The 19,066-nt window shown below is 50.9% G+C and overlaps 1 protein-coding gene across 1 annotated transcript; it reads right to left on the bottom strand.

Annotated features, from left to right (window-relative positions):
- Positions 1-433: 433 nt before the first annotated feature.
- Positions 434-13,539, bottom strand: CENPM (centromere protein M). The gene is made up of 6 exons (XM_065887589.1): positions 13,425-13,539; positions 12,832-12,911; positions 9,870-9,962; positions 7,011-7,090; positions 5,753-5,844; positions 434-1,001 (listed from the first exon to the last, which is right to left on the bottom strand). Exons 1-6 carry the CDS (start codon positions 13,479-13,481, stop codon positions 861-863), a joined length of 543 nt encoding a protein of 180 aa, XP_065743661.1. The 5' UTR covers positions 13,482-13,539; the 3' UTR covers positions 434-860.
- Between the last annotated feature and the right edge of the window lie 5,527 nt (positions 13,540-19,066).

The raw sequence follows: 19,066 nt of genomic DNA, 5'->3' as shown, positions 1-19,066 counted from the left end.
ATTCTAATCCCGGCACTTCCACACATTCTAATGAGACCCAAAGGAGAAGGAAAGCAATGGTCATGGCACAATCTCTTGCTGCCACCCCAGAAAGCAGCCCTCAGATTCTCTCACTGAATTCTCACAACCTTAAGGCTTCACAGTGTAACTCCTGGATGTGCACCAGGTTTTGAACTTAGCTCTGTGTGATTTCAAATAATAGTTCAAATAACTGTTCACTGAGTGCTTACCTGGCACTGTGAAAGCATTAACACGTTTATTATGAAATACATCAGGCGCTCAAACAAGCGCAAGAGTAATACAACCTCAGGCACTTCACCTCCGCCATGTCATACGATCCTCACAACGCAACAGGGTAGGTAGAACAATCTCCATTTCACACCTGGGAAAACTGAGGCCCCAAGAGGCAACAGCCAGGTCCTATAACCAGGCATGGCAAGGCCAGGATGCAGAGTCCGACTGGGCTCACAGAGTCCAAGCTCCCCCTACCCGACTCCTGATTGTTCTGAGTCAGTTTGCTCATCTGTAAAATCAGTGGTGGACGAGACCAGTGATTTTCAAACTTGTTTTAGCCACGGACCCTTTGTTCAGTTGAAGTCTTAAGTGGAGAGAGAACACGTCAGATGGACAAAGACCTGGGGCTCTGCTGGAGTGAGCGTGGGAGGGGGAGGGGGGCTGCAGTCCCACCAGCTGGGCTCCCTCCCCACCCCCTGCCCCCAGCACGTGCTGCTGGAGCTCGAGGACTTTGGGCCCTGAGGGAACTGCCTGCTGACCCCGGCCTGTCAAGCCCCGGCACCAGTGACTGTTTACTGAGCCGGGCACCAAGCCCTGGGGAGGGGCAGCCCGGGGGCTGGTGGCCCTCACAGGTCCTCCAGGGAGGGGTTCTCAGAGTTCTGCAGCAGGGACAGCAGGTTCAGGGCCGAGACGCTGGGCACATGGCCGGCGCAGATCTGCAGCATGCGGACCAGGCGCTGCGCCATGGTGGCTCGAAAGTCTTCTATCTGCAGAGGAAGAGCAGAGAACGGCGGTGGGGGCCTGCTCCTCTCACGTGGAGCAGCTCCGCGGGCTGCCCAGGGCAGCGGGGTGCTGAGATGTGGGGACAGCTCGGGGCACCGCTGCCCAGCATGGCCACGCCCTTGTCCGCGCCACACCTCGCCGAGCCGTTTCCAACCACCTTAGTTTACCGAATCCTTCAAACACCCTCCAGGGATACCAGAGACGATGACCCTTGCTCCAGAAGAAATGAAGGCCCCGCAAGCTGCGCTGGCGAGGTTAGGCCAACTGTCCAGAGGCACACAGTTAGTGCCTGCAGAGCTGGCATCTGAACCAGGGCTAGTCCCAACCAACGCCGGGGTACAGTAGGCCCCAAAGGCTTCCCTACCTGGGATCTGTCTGAGAAAGACGCTCACAGGGGTAGAAAGGAGGGGTGGGTAGAGAGTTGCCCTTTCTGAGGACAGGGAGGCACTGTCAACAGACGGTTCCTATATCAGGGCCTCTGAAGGGCTGGTGGGCCCAGAGGAGCCGTGGGATTAGGCAGGGGTGACAAGACTGTCCTAGGGCCTGGCATCGATGGCGCCGGCAGATGAGGTGCTCATTACAAATGTTGAGGAATAAACAGTGATGCTCAGATGTTCTCCCCTGACCAACAGGTGGCCTCAGAAGCATCTCCCCCTTCCCCTGTTCCCTCTCTAACTGGGGAAAGGGCGCCACCATCCACCCAGTCACCCAAGCTAGTGATCAGGCATCCCCACGTCCGCCACCATTTGCCACCCACGACATCCTGGGTTTTAAATCCAGAGGCGACGTCAGTCCTCATCACATGGCCTCAACCGTACTGAGTCTCCTCTCAGCGGAATCTGACGCAGCTGCTCCCTCCCCTTGACAAGTCTTTTCCACCTGGCTCCCAGGACCCCACCCTCCGTGGCTTCTCCTCTCACCCCACAGGCCGCTCCCTCCTCTGTGTGACATCTAACTGCTGGGGGTCCCAGGGCTTGGCCTTTGCATCTCTTTCCCCCACGCTCGGTCCCCAGGTGATCTCATCCAGCTCCGTGACCTTCAAACCATCTAATTGCTGAGGATGGCCAAACTGCATCTCCAGACCTTTCCTCTGAATGTGAGACACACACGTGCCGCTGCCTGCTTGGTTTCTGTGTAGACACCTAACAGACTCCTCAGTCTTGGTGTGCCCAAGACGGATTCCTGGGAGTCCCCCCAAACTGCAGTCGCCCCATCTCAGCCACAGGCAACCCCATCCTTCCAGTCGCTCAGGCTGAAAACTCCAGAGTCGACCTTGACTCTTCTTCCTCTCCTGTCTCACATCCAGGCCATCAGCACATCTGTCGGCCCCGCCCTGGAAACACCCAGCATCACAGACCATCTCATCTCCCTCTTCCCCAGACACCACTGAGCCCAGGCCACTCTTAACTCTTCCAGACACAGTCCCCAGGCCCATCTCCTTCTTTCTGCCCTCGTTTCCCTTCAGTCCACTCTCCTCCCAACAGTTGCAGGGACCCACTTAAAACCCGAGTCAGGCTGTGTTCCCCCTGCCCAGCCCCACACTTTCCATTGCTCCAGTCTAACTCAGAGTGAAAGCCACCACCTGTCCTACGACCCACAAAGCCCCACAGTCACTCTGACTCGTCTCTCACAGCTCTGCTCCAGCCACCCATGCCTCCCTGTGGACCTTGAACACAGCAGGCAAGTTCCAAACTCAGGGCATTTGCACTTGCTGTTTCTCCAACCTAGTGGGCCTTTCCACCAGGAGACTCCATGGCGCCTTCCTTCAAGTCTTTATTTACAGGTCATTTTTTTTAGTGAGCCCCTTCAACCCCTATGTAAATCTTGCCACTTTACCACTAGCTGACAGGTCACATCCATTCTCTACCACGCCATACGTTCTACTTCCTCACTTTGTTTCCTCCACTAGAACAGAATTGGGAGTTTTAAAACTGTTCTGCTCTATGCTGCTTCCCTAGTGCCTAGAACAATGCTCGGCGCACTGTAGGTTATGTAAGAAATACTTGTTTTATTTTTTTTTTTAATTAATGTATTTATTTTGGCTGCATTGGGTCTTCGTTGCTGTGCGCGGGCTTTCTCTAGTTGCGGCGAGCAGGGGCTACTCTTTGTTGCGGTGCACGGTCTTCTCATTGTGGTGGCTTCTCTTGTTGCAAAGCATGGGCTCTAGGCATGTGGGCTTCAGTAGTTGTGGCTCGTGGGCTTCAGTAGTTGTGGCACGCGGGCTTCAGTAGTTGTGGCTCGCGGGCTCTAGAGCGCAGGCTCAGTAGTTGTGGCACATGGGCTTAGTTGCTCTGCGGCATGTGGGATCCTCCCGGACCAGGGCTCGAACCTGCATTGGCAGGTGGAGTCTTAACCACTGCGCCACCAAGGAAGTCCAGAAATACTTGCTGAATAAGTCCTCTGAGCTCTGTGGCCTCTGCCTCTGAACTGTCCCTCCAAACTGCTGCTGCTCTCACTTGGACTCCACGGTCTGCTTCCCGCAGCAGCCTCGTCCCGAGGCCTCCTGCCTGTGGCCAGGCCTCCTCCCATCACACATCATACTCCAGAGACGTGGCCCGCAAATCCCACTTCTGACCCTATCATGACGCCCCGTCACCTACAGGAAGGAAGGACTGAATTCCACGGCCAGGCTTCCAAAGCTCTGCAAATCCTTCTCCTGCTGCGTATGTTACATGTCGGTCTATTTTGCTTGATTCTGAGAGGCAGGGCCAATATCTGAGGCATTTGTGTTCTCAGGGACCAGCACAGGGCCTGATCAGTGGAGCTGGGAAATAATTTCACTGGGCAAATCCCACACCTCCCTGGGTCTCTCCTCACATGTAAAACGGGGCTAATAATTCCTGCCACGCAAAGGCCTCAGAACGCGGTGAGGCTCCAAGTCGATTAAGCGGGGGAGTGTGCCCTGAACAGGACAACAGCGGTACGAGGAGTGCTGACCGTCCAAACACTGGGTGCTTTGTATGAGAGAATGCCAGGTCCAGGTTCTCAGCAGGGCTGCTGCTGGCTGGAAATAGAAGGTCTGGCCCCAGACCTTTTTTGAGAGAAGTTCTCAGGCTAGAGGACAACCCAGGACCTGGTACAGCCTGCCACCTCATGACCACACACAGAACTGCAGTACCACGCGCACCTCTGCTGTGGAGCAAAGATGGCGATTCCCCTTCAGAGCCAAGAGAAGGCAGGCTGTGTGCGTGCGTGTGCGTGTGCGTGCGTGTGTGTGTGTGTGTGTGTGTGTGTTGGGGGTGGGTCGACTTGTTCAAAGCCACACAGTCAGCCCGCTAAGACAGGAAAAGGACAGCTGCACGCCAACCTGGCTCTTCCGCTGACTTCCTAGCTGTGTGACTGCGAGTACGTCTCACCTCTCCTGTTGTGAGGAAAGCCTGCAGGGACAGGCTCCTCAGGGGTGCCCCGGGCCTCAGGTCCTACCTGTGAGATCAGAGCATCGGTCTAGTCGGGGTTCTTAAAATAGTCATCAAGTGTGAAACACAAATTTGTACATCTTAACCGATGCGATGAATGAGATCTAGGGCAGGTCTAATGCCTTCTGCAGTGTCGGAGTAGTAATGAGAGCTGCCCCAATCCCCATGGGACATGGCAACGTCCGCCGCTTCTATTGCTAACAGTCACAGGTTCTGCTAATACTACTGACATCTCTTGCCGACATTCACAATGATAAATTTCTTTTAGAGGTTAGTGAAAGCAAGAAGTAATTTTTTTTCCTCGTCCAGGTCCGCAAATCCCCTGAATTGTTCTCCCTTCCGACCAGAGGGGTCCACAGACCCCAGAGTAAGAACCCTTGGTGATGAGGGACCACATACTGACTCAGTTCCCTCTTACGACATCACTTTGCTTTTGGGAACAGGTGCAAGACCCAGAACAGAGCAGAAACACAAATCTTTAAAACGAATCTCAAAACCAACTGAGCAGGTCTGGCGTGCGGGTGGGGCAGCCCAGGCCCTGGGAGCCCAGAGGCAGCAGCATCAACTCCTGCTGAGGACCCTTTAGCAAAAAGTCATCAGGTTCCGTACCGCACAAAGAGAGGCTGAAGAGCAAAATTCAACAGCAAAATAGAAATCTGCTGCGCTGACCCCACAATGAGCATTCACCCTCGTGAGAAACACCCACAGAAGCAAGTCAGGGCAGAACTAACATCACATGTATCCATCCAACCACCTGCCCACCTACCCAGCCTCCCCTTCTGCTGCCTGCTAGACCCCCTGCCCCAGGATGGGACCAGACAAGGTCTGCAATCCAGGGATGTAAGGGGGACACTGGGCACCTTCACTGCTGGTTAATGAGGCAGACAAGATGCCTGACCTCACAGCACTTAACCCCAGCAGGGAAGTGAGATATTAACATGGACCCACAGGCACACACACAAGACTTAGTTACGAGTAGAGAGAACGACGCAAAAGCAAGAGGTGATGGTGCCTGGTGTATGAGCAGAGCTCAAGATGTACACGGAGCATCACCCTGCTTTACATGTGCGAACCCAAGGCTTTCAGTGACCCACCCAAGGCTTACGGTGACCCACCCAAGGCTTTCGGTGACCCACCCAAGGCTTACGGTGACCCACCCAAGGACAGCGAGCAGAATAGCCAGGATTCAAACGAGGATCTTGTCTCCACATCAGGACCCCCTTCACCAGGGTACTCAGCGAGCCTCCAAGAAGCATCCCTGCCACGGCCCCTGTGTGCTGACTGCCCCATCCCTCAACCCGCGTACTCGGGGTCCTCACCTCCAGGTCACAGAAGAGCAGGGGGCTCCGGTAGGTGTGGGCCAGCTTCGTGACGGTGTTCCGGTGAATGCTGCAGTGGCTCTCCCGCCCAGCTGCAAAGAAGCCACGGCCTGTAATCTCTACCTTCATGACTGTAATCTAGGAAGCACTGGGCCAAGTAGTTCATTTCCCTTCTCTGGGCCTCAGTTTCTTACTAGTCAGTGGGGTGACAATCCTGTTCTACCTTCTTTTCAGGGCAGTCAAGATCATCAGATCAGAAAACAGGCTGAAGGAGCTTGGAGAGAGTGCTCGATAAAACCACGAATGTCCTCGTCTGTGGAATGAGGGTAGTAACGACCCCTACCCTGCTGAGTTACTATAGAGATTCAATGAATGAATACACGGAAGTGACCTGGTGTCCATTTATCCACCAGTGCTTACTGAGAAAAATCTGCGCCAGGCCCTTCCTGCAAGGAGCTCGCAGTGCCGCTGGCGGGGCAGGCACACCGTCAGTGTAGGCAGAAGGGTTAGGAGTCTCTGACAGAGGCATGTGTGGGATGGATACCCTGAGGGCCCAGACTGCAGGGCTGGTCAGGTCCCCCAGGAGGCAGAAATTGGGGTTAGCGAGATAAAGAAGAGGAAAAAGTATTTGAGAGAAGCCACATGGTACAATCATGAAAGGCATGGGCTCTGGAATATGACTCTCTACGTGTGAATCTCTGCCCTACCACTGCTCAGCTGTGGGGCCTTGGGCAAGTTACCTAACCTCGTGACCAGTTTCCTCTGCTGCAAAACAGAGAAAATAGTACCTACTACAGTAGCACCTGTTGTGAAGATTAAGTAATATAGAAACAAAGCACTTAGGACAGTGTCTGGTCTATTGTGAGTGCTCGATATAGGGTAGCTATTATTATTTCCACTGTTAATATTACCAAGTTTCAGAGAACTATAGGCTGAGCCAGAGGGAAGAGTAACAGGAGATAAGACAGGAAGGCAGGGGCCAAACTGCAAAATACTTTGTGCCTTTACAGGAGTCTGGATTTTACTCTGAAAGCCACAGAGAGCCACCAGGCACCTCTAAGCCGTTATCTCAGTGGAATTAACTTGGCAGACTGATCAGCTCAGATTTGTTTTATAAAGACTGACAACATCAGATTCCAAAATGCATGTGTTTTCCATCACCCAGGCTGCCTTTGCAAGGAGTCCACCACAGGCCCAGCCGCAGCCTGCCCTGGGTTGGCGAGGGAGGGGGTGAGCGGCGGGGGAGGGATGCACTTACCGCCTGTGGCGAGGAAGCTCACCTTCCCCAGGAAGAAGGCAGCGTCCACATGGTGCAGGGACTCCTCAACATTCCGGAGGCTGCAGTAGCCAGGGCAAGAGAACAAAGCAGAGGACAAACCTCACAACAGAGAAAGCAGAAGCCGCCCCGCCTCTGCTCCCAGAGAGGCCAGAGAACGAGAGGAGGGTGACAGGAAACAGCCCTAGAGGAACACTTTGTCCTTTCATATCTTTAAACTACATTTTTTTTTTTTTTTTTTGCGGTACGCGGGCCTCTCACTGCTGTGGCCTCTCCCGTTGTGGAGCACAGGCTCCGGACGCGCAGGCTCAGCGGCCACGGCTCACGGGCCCAGCCGCTCCGTGGCATGTGGGATCTTCCCGGACCGGGGCACGAACCCGTGTCCCATGCATCAGCAGGCGGACTCTCAACCACTGCGCCACCAGGGAAGCCCAACCCTACATTTTTAAAATTTAATTTATTTTTTTATACAGCAGGTTCTTATTAATCATCCATTTTATACACATCCGTGTATACATGTCAATCCCAATCTCCCAATTCATCCCACCACCCCCCTCCCACCCCGGCACTTTTCCCCCTTGGTGTCCATACGTCTGTTCTCTACATCTGTGTGTCTATTTCTACCCTGCAAACCGGTTCATCTGTACCATTTTTCTAGATTCCACATATATGTGTTAATATACAATATTTGTTTCTCTTTGACTTACTTCACTCTGTATGACAGTCTCTAGATTCATCCACGTCTCCACAAATGACCCAATTTCGTCCCCTTTTATGCCTGAGTAATATTCCATTGCATATATGTGCCACATCTTCTTTATCCATTCACCTGTCGATGGGCATTTAGGTTGCTTCCATGACCCGGCTATTGTAAATAATGCTGCAGTGAACACTGTGGTGCGTGTCTCTTTTTGAGTTATGGTTTCCTCAGGGTATATGCCCAGTAGTGGCATTGCTGGGTCCAATGGTAGTTCTGTTTTTGGCTACTCCACGCGGCTTGTGGGATCTTAGCTCCCCGACCAGGGATGAACGTGGGCCCTCGGCAGTGAGAGCGAGGAGTCCTAACCACTGGACCGCCAGGGAATTTCCCAAACTACTTTTAATTACAAAGTGACTCAAGTTCGTAATATAATCAAACAGTAAATATGGGTGTATAAGTAAAAAGTAAAAGTCCCCGTCTCCAGCGCCACCTTCAGTTTCAACTCCCCAGAGATAACTGTTGCTGACAGTTGGGGGTGTAATTCTTCTGGAATATTTTTCATATGCAAATACAGACAGTGATATGTACCAGAATCCAGTTGGGTCTAACTGGGTTCGACAACTCTGTTACATTCTTTGGAATGACCACACAGTACCACAAACTACTTTCCCTGTGATGGACATTTAAACGGTCTCCTGTTGCTCACCGTTACGAAAGATGCTGCACGCATTTTCTTTCCCACAGGTCCTTACACATCCAAGCAAGTGTTTCTGTAGGACAGATGCTAGAAGTGGAATGGCTGGGTCACAGTATGTGTCTTTTTTAAGTGTAGATAAGTATTGCTGAATTGCTTTCCAATAAGATTACAGTGATTTTAAGTCATATCAATCATATGAAAGCACTCTTTTCCTTTAAGCAACAGCACCCTGACCTTCTGGGTTGAGGCTTTCATTCACTCGTGTCCAGGGACTGATGAAGGAACCTGTGGTCTCCTGGACAAAAAGCCATCTCAAAGGTCAGGCTTCAGCCTGAATGAACACAGCCTGAGGCCAACAGCAACAGCGGCCCTGCCCCTAAGCGTGGCTGTGAAGCAGGATCTCTCCAAAGACTTGGGCCAGTGTCCCTTCTGGTGAACAGAGAGATCTCACCCAAAGAGCAACAGATCTGCTGAGCCAGGGACCTCTGGCAACCATGGCAGATCTCAGCCTCACCTGGGCCTAAGTCACCGCTGACTGGTTCCAACCGGTCAGGTAGTGCGGTCTGGACTTGGTCCTGACACTACAGGTATCTGGTGTCTCTATGCCACTGGATTCCCAGGTGTTTCCACCACATCCTTCCCTTGATCCCTACCACAGGCCCAGGTATCTGCCTTGGTTTCTGTGCTGGACCCTGTGTCCCGCACTTAGCCAGCTGTCCCCGAGGAGGGAGAGGGCAGACCTTTCTTCTGTACTCCCTAGGCTGGCTGCAGTCCTGTCCCCAGGGTTGCCAGCACCATAGGGAGACCGGATCAGGCCACCAGCATCAACACCACCCATGCTGCCACTGCCACGGCCCCACGCTAGACTGGCTCTGATGCTACACAGGCCTCAACAGTCCTCCGAACACACTACACTCCTCCTGCCCTTTACATTAACCCTCCACCTGGAACATTCTGCTCACTTTCATCTTTCCCTGGCTAATTTCTCGTCATCTCTCAGGTGTCTACTTAAATGTCACCTCCACTGGGAAGTCTAGCCTGACCTAAGTCCTGAGACTCAGAGGTCTTGTTTGGGCTCCCACCGCCCCACGCTTCCTTCTTTTTACAGTACCCATCGCAGGTACTGTAACTGTCTGTTCAAAAGTCTAGCCTCCTCCCCTAATGGACCTTGAGGACAGGGTCTGTTTCATTCATGTCTGTGCCTGCTGTCAGGGATACACAGTAGGCCTCAGAGAACCAAATGACAGATGACACTGCTGGCATTTATCAGTGTCTTTTAAACATCTTGCATTGGCCACTGGCTCCCCACTCCTCACCGTCTAAGTTAACCCCAGGTAGCCTCTCCCTGTCTCCTCTCCTTCCCATCACAAGTGAGGCCACTGTCCCAGCACATCCCCGTGCCAGGTCTACCTGAGCGTGGCAGCCCCCATCCTCTGGCTCTCACCTGTGTTTGCTGTGAAGGTTGACCACGAACACAATCAAGTCAATTCGGGGCCGATTCACATTGGAGGGCAGAGGGAGGGACTTTGCCAAGTGGCTGAAAAACAAGAAATTGCAGGACTAAATACGTACCCACATCACAATGACTGTTCACATGCCGCCCGTCACAGGGAAGAGGCTGTCAAGAGCTCCTCTCCTATTCACCTGAAGCAAGACTTTTCAGGTAAGCACAGGGACAGGGCAGAGCTGGTCCTATCCAGATGACTCCTGCTCTACTCTCCCTGCTAGAAAGTTTAGTAACTGCCTTGGCAAGAGGGAGTTTTGGATATAAGATGGCATGAGGCTAGACATCTACACTGCATGCTGGGAGGGAGACCAGGCTCAGAAGCGGGGGAGGGTGTTGGACTGTGAAGTTCAGGTGTTAAGATTGAAGCTCTTTGGAGTAAGACAGAAGTGGCCCCAAATCCCAGGTCTGCCAATTATCAGCTATGTGACCTTGGGCAAGTCACCCTCATCATTCTTGTCTGGACTTAGTCTCGGATTGTCAAATACCCACCTGAAGGGTTTTTTTGAATCCTCGACTTCTGCCCATTTCCACATATGACTATTACTCATCTGCCCCCCACCCCTCAGCTTATAATTTAAGAATACCAAAAAGTATACAAAACACAAAAGTTAAAAAAGAAACACATACTCCTAAAAGTTCAGTTACCTAGAAATAACTACTATTAACCTTAGAACATTTTTCTAAACATCTCTCCATGTACACAATGTATACACATTCAGACACTAGAATACAGTAGATGTAATCGAAAAATAGGAGGGAGTTCCCTGGCAGTCCAGTGGTTAGGATGTAGAGCTTTCACTGCCATGGCCCAGGTTCAATCCCTGGTCGGGGAACTAAGAACCCGCAAGGGGCATGGTGTAGCCAAAAGATAAAAAATAAAAATAAATAAAAATAGGATAATAGTATTAATTTTATCTGAATTTAGTGGAAGCAAAATAACTAAAGTAGAACTGAAAAAAAAGATGAACTTTGGATAAATTATTTTTTAATCACAAGAAATTATTTCCTCAAAGAACCCAATTAAAAAAATAAATGAGTAAGTTGGTATCATTTTTAACAGTTTTGATTCTACCTATATGGGATTGATTCTCTATTATTAAGAAAAGTGAGAAAATTAGCATTCTTATAATCTACCTTACCATTTGGACAAAACTTACAAATGTAATTTATATTGCTATTATTAATGGTATTATTATATACATTTATATTTTGCTCTAACCATAACTTCGGACCTCAGCTAATGAAGTTGCCACTCTAGAACATGAGAGAGACAAAGGGTACTGAGGAAGGTCTCTCACTGGCAACTAAATGCTTCAGCAATAAGGAGACAATCATTTTTGCTCACAACTCATTGGCCAGAACTAGTCACGTGGCTCCACATAACCACAAAAGGTCAAACCTAGCTCCTGCCAAATACTACAAATGCAGAGAGCCGAAAATACTTGACAACAGAATGAACAGATGACCATATGGGTGATTTGCTTCTCCAGCCTAAAAGTCTGAAGAATTATTTACTTCGGAAGTAAATAATTGTCCGTTTTTCCTGGAACAAGATATATGTACCCTTTTAAATGGACAAATTCAACTCTTCACTCATTCCAGGGAAGTCGTCTTCTACTACACTTCAAATACTTTTGCTGTAATTTTCTCAAATCTTTCTTCTTTGTAAATAATTAAGTCTTTAACCACATCTACTCTGATCCTTGCTGTTTCTATGTATTTATTAGATAGATCTCATATGGTATTATTTTTCACCTTTTTTGTCCTTAGCTCTGCAACCTCCCTTTTCCTCTCAGTCTGTTGTGTTATTATTTGGTCTTTGAACGCTTCTTTAAAAAATTCATGTTCCTATTAAATTCCTCAATGGCACAGAGCACTCAAAAAGGAGCTTTCTTCCCCTTTTCCCAGAGTGGGTTCTTCATCAGATTTTTTGCATGTCATGTGGCTCTTTTTTGCCAATGGTTTCCATCTTGCTGAATGTAGGCAATTTTATCCACGTTTTCCATTTACTCTGATGCTAATTAAATTAATTTTTTTGACTTTTTTTGGGGGGGGGCCTTGCCCCATGGCATTCGGGATCTTAGTTCCTGGACCAGGGATCAAACCCGTGCCCCCTGCAGTGGAAGCGCAAAGTTCCAACCACTGGACCACCAGGGAAGTCCCAAATTAATTTTTTTTTATCCTTTCCAATTTCTGAGCTATGGGTTTGAGATTATTGGTTATTGTGTTTGGTGTTCTATAGCCAAAGAGCCTGGCAACATAGGTAGAGCACAGATGGACATATGAACAATCTTTATTTTGAGGGAAAGATTACGTTGAAGGAGAATGATCCAAATCTAGAGGGTATTTCCTCTGTGGGAATTGGAAATGCCCCATACTAGGTAGAATAAGGGAACATAATCTTTCTATCAGGGAGAATGACACCCACATGTATTCAGTCACTTGACTCCTGCCAGCAGCTGTTTCTACTCCCTCTCAGTTAGAAAAAGGAAAACAAAATATACTTTAGTTACTTTTTCTCCAAATTTGGGGGTTATCTGAGCATGTACTCTGTGCCAAGTATTGCTCAAGGCACTGGGGATTCACCAATGAGCAAAAGTCAAAGTCCCTGCCCTCAAGGGGCTGACCTTGGGGTCCCTAGGGGTGGCAGACTGGCAACAAGTAAAGAAACATGGCAACTTCTTATAGTGACAAGTGCTAGAGGAAAAGAGAAAAACTGTGTGACAGTGATGGAGGATGCCTTTGGACGGGGACAGATCACGCGTTAGGACGGAGTCTCTGAGGGTTTGGTCAACTGGCTCCACCTGTGACCGCCTCTCTGGTGGTCCCCCTACAGCCAACCCCGCTCTTCCTTGAGCCCAGGCCAGCGATTGGACACCCCCAGCATAAGGCTACTTACACCTTCAGCTCCGATGTGCAATCCTCCTTGAGCATCGCTTCGGCCAGCTGCTGCAGAAGAGCATCCTCCGTGCCCACCAGCTGCCCAGAGAGAGAAGGCGACCGACTGATACCTGGACACAGCAGTCCCGCTGGAGGGCCCGGACTGCCGCGAACCCAAGATTCTGGCTCCAGCGCGCGAGGCACCCTTTTACCGAGAGGACTCCGGCAGAGGGCCCGAGGTTTGCACCCTCTCCGGTCCTGTCCGGAAAGCACTCACTACCTCCCCGGACCCTTCCTGGAAAGGCCTCGTCTCTCCCAGAGGTCCGATCCCTCTACGCGGGAAAACCGAGTTTTGGACACCCGGCACCCCGCCCTGCGCGCGGTCGCCCCGCCCAGCCGCCCCACCAATCAGAAACTGCGCACTTATTGGTGTCCCGTCCCTCAGCCTCAGAAGGGCGGCTACTCCGATTGGTTTAGAGTGTGGCTCTCCGGCCCACCACACCCCAGCCAGAATAGCCCACGCCAGCACCTCAGAGAGCGCAGGGGACTTTGCGGCTGAGGCACAGCTTGGGAGGAAAGGCGGGCGGGAGAATCTGGGCTGCTGACGCCTACCAAGATGGTGGCCGTGTTCAGGCCAGGCAGTTTGTCCAGCGGCCGCAACACCGACATCCCAGGGACAGGCCGAACCGCAGCTCGTGCTGTGCGCGCCGGGCTTTCAAATCACCCAGTGGCCCACCCCTTGTGCGTAATCGCGGGTCACGTGACTGTGCTTGGGCAGGCCCTCGTGGGGGGCGGGGTAAGGCCTTCTTAAAGGAACCACTACCGCCTTTTCCGAGGGGAGGTTCCACCTCTGGCTCTAGGCACATAGGGTGCTGCCTGCGGGACAAGACTTTTATTTCACGACTGGGAGAAAGAAGATATTCAGTGATTCAGTTATTCATTTTCATTCATTCGTGCTCATTCAAGGTGCTCTTGATTCCTTCCAAACCTGTCCCTCACACATCTTCTCCATCTCAGTTGACTCCATCCTTGCAGCTGCAAAGAACAAAATCTTGGGTCATTCTTGACTCCTCTTCCCCGCACCTCACAATCAATCCGTAAGCAAGCCTGTGGGTTCTATTCTTAAAATGCAAGAAGCCGACCATTTCTCACCACCTCCACCCCACCACCAGGAGAAGCCACTCTCCTCTCTCACCAGGTCTACTGTAAGAGCCTTCTCACTGGCTCCCTGCTTCCACCCTGGTCTCCAGGGCTACTGGCTATTCTCCACACAGCAATCGGAGTCATCCTTTAAAAAGAGAAATCAGAGCAGGCCACTTCTCTGGTCAAAACCCATCGATGGTTCTCTCACTCAGGTACATTGCAAATGCCTTACGGGACCTTTGAGGCTCTGTGGGTTCTGGCCCCTGACAGTCTCTCTGGCCTCATCTTCTGCCCTTCTCCCTCTAACAACGGCTCTAGGACCCCTGGCCCTGTGGTTCCCTCTGGCTGAAATGCTCTCCTCCCAAATAGTCACATGCCTTGTTTCCTCACTTTATTCAGGTTTCTGCTGCAATGTCACCTCATCAGAGGGGGCTTTCTTAACGACCCTATCTAAAATAGCAAGCCCTCCCATAATCCCTCTCTCCCCTTTTCTGCTCAGTTTTCTCAGTAGCACTTCACATATTGACTAGAACTGGGCAGCACCTGAGATTTTACAAACTAATAAACTGTTACTGTTTATTACTGATTAGTAATAGTCTGTTACCTTTTCATGGATGCTGCAGAAGACATGAAACTCCTGGGTAAGGGACAAAGGACATTATTACTCAAGGTAGAAGCAGCAGCTGTGGCTTTACCTTTGTTTGTGTCATTTTCCCCACGTCCTGCAAGCCCTGCAAAGGACCCACCCATCATGTTTGCCTGTACACCTCGTGGATGGCCTTATAGGAGAGGAACACAGAGGTTAGAAATTCACCACTTTTATAGTGAGTGGTAGGCATGCCTGTCCTTTTTCCAGTTGCTTGTTCTTCCTGTTCTTTTTCCAACCCTCAACGTTGCTTGCTGCAAAAACAAACCCTTAGAAATGGCCTGGGTAAAGAGCTTTCAGAGCCTTGCTTTCTTGGCATGCCCAGCAAGAACCTGCAGGGACTCAGAGCCCACAGCAGATTGCTTCTCCCAACAGTTATATAATATCTGCTCATTGTCTGTCTCTCCAACTAGAGCATAAGATACATGAGGGCAAAATTTTGTCAGTTTGTATGTCCAGCACTTTAAAAAGTGTCTGGTACATAGTAGTTGCTCAAGAAATATTTGATGAATGAATGAATCGATTTACATCCATTTGTTTATTCTCAGCAGTGATTCATTCATTCATTTCCTAGGGAAGACCCAATGCCCCAACCTGGGAACACAGATGAATCAGACATTACTGACCAACTCAGTGTGATGGGGGAGTAGGACTGTGATCTCACAGTGTGTTCATTACTGTGACATCTGGGAGAAAAGAGGCATACTTCCTGTCTAACCTAAATCCTTCTCACTGCGAACCAAACTAGTTATACCTTGCTTAGAAAGAGCAGGAAGTACATGGCTTCAGGGAGCCCCTGCCCCAGCACAGATGGTGCTTTGATTCCCCATGGCATGGGGCATGGAGTGGACTCCCTGACAGTGGAAAATAAAGTAAGGTGGGCTAGGGGATAGAACATGATGGGTAGGAGGAGGTACTTTAGGTCAGGGGAGGCCTAGCTAAGAAGGTGATGTTTGGGCAGATGTCTGCATGCAGTGAGAGAGGAGCCAATTAAATATAGTGAAGAAGGGAGGGTGGGAGGAGATGCAAGAGGGAGGGGTTATGGGGATATATGTATACATATAGCTGATTCACTTTGTTATACAGCAGACACTAACACACCATTGTAAAGCAATTATACTCCGATAAAGATGTTAAAAAAATAATAAAATGGAAAAAAAGAAAAATGGTAAATAAATAAATAGTGAAGAAGAGGATTCAGGCAGAAGGAGCAGCAAGTGATAAGACCCCAAGTGGGGGTCATTCCTGACACTTCTGAGGAGCAGCAAGGAGGCCAGTGGCTGAAGCAGGTGGGGTGAGGAGTGAAGGAGATGAAGCTAGAGAGCTGATGGAGGGCCAGGTGACTGAGGCCCTTAGAGAGTCAAGGAAAGACATGGGACCCTGCTCAGCACGGTCCAGGAGGGGCTGAGCTGAGGCCCATTCAATCAACCTGTGCTGAGTGCCTGCCTTGGGCCAGGCCTGGTGCTGCACACTGTGACCCAGGCACAGAGGTTTCAGTGGTGGACGGACAGATAACAACAGCCAAAGGCAGCACAGTGGGTGACAGCCAGCATGGGAAGCAGCTGGAGCCCAGATGAAGGTGCATTAAGGCTCCCTGGGGGGCCCCCATTACACTTTGCTGGGGAGGTGACTGTTGGCTGAGGGGTCAGGTGAGTTGGTGGTTGTCGCATAGGTAGTGCAATAGAACACAGTTGTGTGTAAGACCCATACTGTGATGAAGTGTAGAGACTGGCAGGAAGCCCAGACCCAGGCCTGGAGGTTCTTGTATCATCAACACCCACAACTTGCAGGGCCATCAGAGAGCCTCTGGGCCAGTGTTTTTCAAACTAACTTCTGCGAAACCCTGGGGAGATGCCTCAGGGGCACCAGGAGGGGCAGGGGAGAAGCTGAGTACGTAAGGCCCAGAATCCCCACCCCACCATTTAACAGAAGCAGCTCTGGCTTCATCTCTATTACATATTGAGCCTCCTATAAACTTTTTTGTGAATAAAGAATCACGTGGCTAAAACAATATCTAAGGGCTGCTGATCACTTTTTAAAATAAATTTATTTATTTATTTTTGGCTGCGTTGGGTCTTCGTTGCTGCATGAGGGCTTTCTCTAGTTGCAGCGAGCGGGGGCTATTCTTCGTTGCAGTGCGCAGGCTCCTCATTGTGGTGGCTTCTCTTGTTGCGGAGCACAGGCTCTAGGCGCGTGGGCTTCAGTAGTTGTGGCACACGGACCCAGTAGTTGTGGTTCGAGGGCTCTAGAACGTAGGCTCAGTAGTCGTGGCGCATGGGCTTAGTTGCTCCACGGCATGTGGGATCTTCCAGGACCAGGGATTGAACCCGTGTGTCCCCTGCACTGACAGGCAGATTCTTTTTTTTTTTTTTTTTTTTTTTTTTTTTGCGGTACGCGGGCCTCTCACTGTTGTGGCCTCTCCCGTTGTGGAGCACAGGCTCCGGATGCGCAGGCCCAGTGGCCATGGCTCATGGGCCCAGCCGCTCCGTGGCATGTGGGATCTTCACGGACCGGGGCACGAACCCGTGTCCCCTGCATCGGCAGGCGGACTCTCAACCACTGCGCCACCAGGGAAGTCCCCTGTTTATCACTTTTAAAAACAGATTTATTAAGGTGTAATTGACACGTAATAAGCCACACATATTTAAGGTGTACAGTTTGGTAAGTTTTCATATAAATATACACCCAGGAAGCCACCACCACAATCAATTTATAATGAACGTATCCATTACCTCCAAAAGTTTCTCTGTGCCCCTTTCATCCTCCCCCACCTCCTCTCTGCCCTCCCACTCCAAACTGTTCAACGGCACTTTGCCAGCTTTGCTCATCATAGTTCAATACTGGAAACGCCCCAAATGTCCTTCAGTGGTGACCAGATAAGCTGTGGTACATTGGTAAGGCAACATCGTCAGTGCAGAGAAAAGCACTGTGCCCAGCAACAGAAGTCAGACACAAAGGAGCATGTACCATAAGATTCCATTTATGTGAAATACAAATACAGGAAAAACTAATCTATGGTGACAGAAATCATAACAGTGGGTGCCTTTGGGAAGGCGGTACTGACTGGCAAGAGACAGGAGGGAACTGCCTGGGATGATGAAAATATCCTAGACATGGTCTGGGTGGCAGCTGCAAAGGTGTATACACAGGTAAACGTTCATCACTTAAGGTTTGTATTTTACTGTATGTACCTTAGATCTTAATAAAAATCTCTCTGGAAACTCAAACTCACTCCCCTTGGCCCACATATGCTGGAGAGGACACTTGCAGGACTCCCAGATGGTCCCACAGATGGCAGGGTGTCTGTAGGGTGGGGGACCCAGAGACCCAAAGCCATTTGACCCATAGCCTTTGCCACCCGCCCATCCTCAGTTTCTGGGAATGGACTCCCCAGGGAGATGGTTCCTCGAAGACTCTTCCCCATCCCGTGGGCCTCCGGGGCTGCTCTCTCCTCCTGAGACGACAACCACTGCTGTTTATGGAATGCTCACTGGGCCTCTGAAACTTTGCAAACACTCTGTCTCTAGCATAGGAGGGAGGACCCAGGCTTGGGAGGTAGACCCTCACCTCCAGCCCACCCCCGCACACGCCCTGGCTTTGTCACTGAGAAGCTGAGTGACCTTGAAGAAGGAGAGAGTAAGCAGCTTCACGTCTCTGAGCCGAAGCTGCCTCAACCCCAAAGTGGGCTTCAACAACTAACCAGATGGAGGACCAGATGAAGTGATGCGGGGCCCAGTCCTGGCCTGGCGGGGAGGGCTCCGTGGCCGGGAGCCACGACCATCTCAGGCTGTATCCCAGCCAGGGGGCCTCCGGGGCTGGTGAGGCAGAACCAGGAGGGCAGCCCCTGCGAGAGGGCCTGCAGCCCAGGCTAGGGCTCCGACCCTAGCATTGAGACTTTTGTCATGTGACCTTGGATGACCAAGAAATGAGTTAACATGAATATGGAAAGCACTGAAAGCAGTGTCTGGCATATGGTAAATGTTACATTGGACCAATGTGTCCAGAATCTCAGTCTTGGTTCTTCCCTCTATAACACATGACCCTCATTGGCTCTACTGGTCATTGCTTCTGTGTCCTGCCCACGTGCCAGGGACCCCAATCTCTCCCTACCCTCATATGACAAGTCGCCAAATCCTCCTAGTTATCTTGGTAGGGGCCACTTCCTCTCTAGGTCTAGTAGCCGTGCCGTAGGGTCCAGCAGCCTGCTGGGTGGCTCCCACCTGTCCCGAATTTATCCAACCCTGCTCTGCCTGTCATCTCTGTACCATGTGCACAGTGCAAGGGATCCTGAAGAGAAGGCTGGTTGCCAGGGCAACAGAGGATAAAGCCCTTGCTCTGCCAGGCTGCTGATTGGCTGAGGCAGGTCCCACCTCCCGCTATTCTGAGGATGGGGGGCAGAGAGAAGGGTCTCCAACGGGCAGGGAGAGGTACAGGCTGCCGGAGCTAGCCCAGGACTGCCCCCTCC

This window comes from Phocoena phocoena, chromosome 11, assembly GCF_963924675.1.
Source record: "Phocoena phocoena chromosome 11, mPhoPho1.1, whole genome shotgun sequence".
NCBI lineage: Eukaryota > Metazoa > Chordata > Mammalia > Artiodactyla > Phocoenidae > Phocoena > Phocoena phocoena.
Note: the sequence above shows the minus strand (reverse complement) of the source record. Positions and strands in the feature narration are given on the sequence as shown.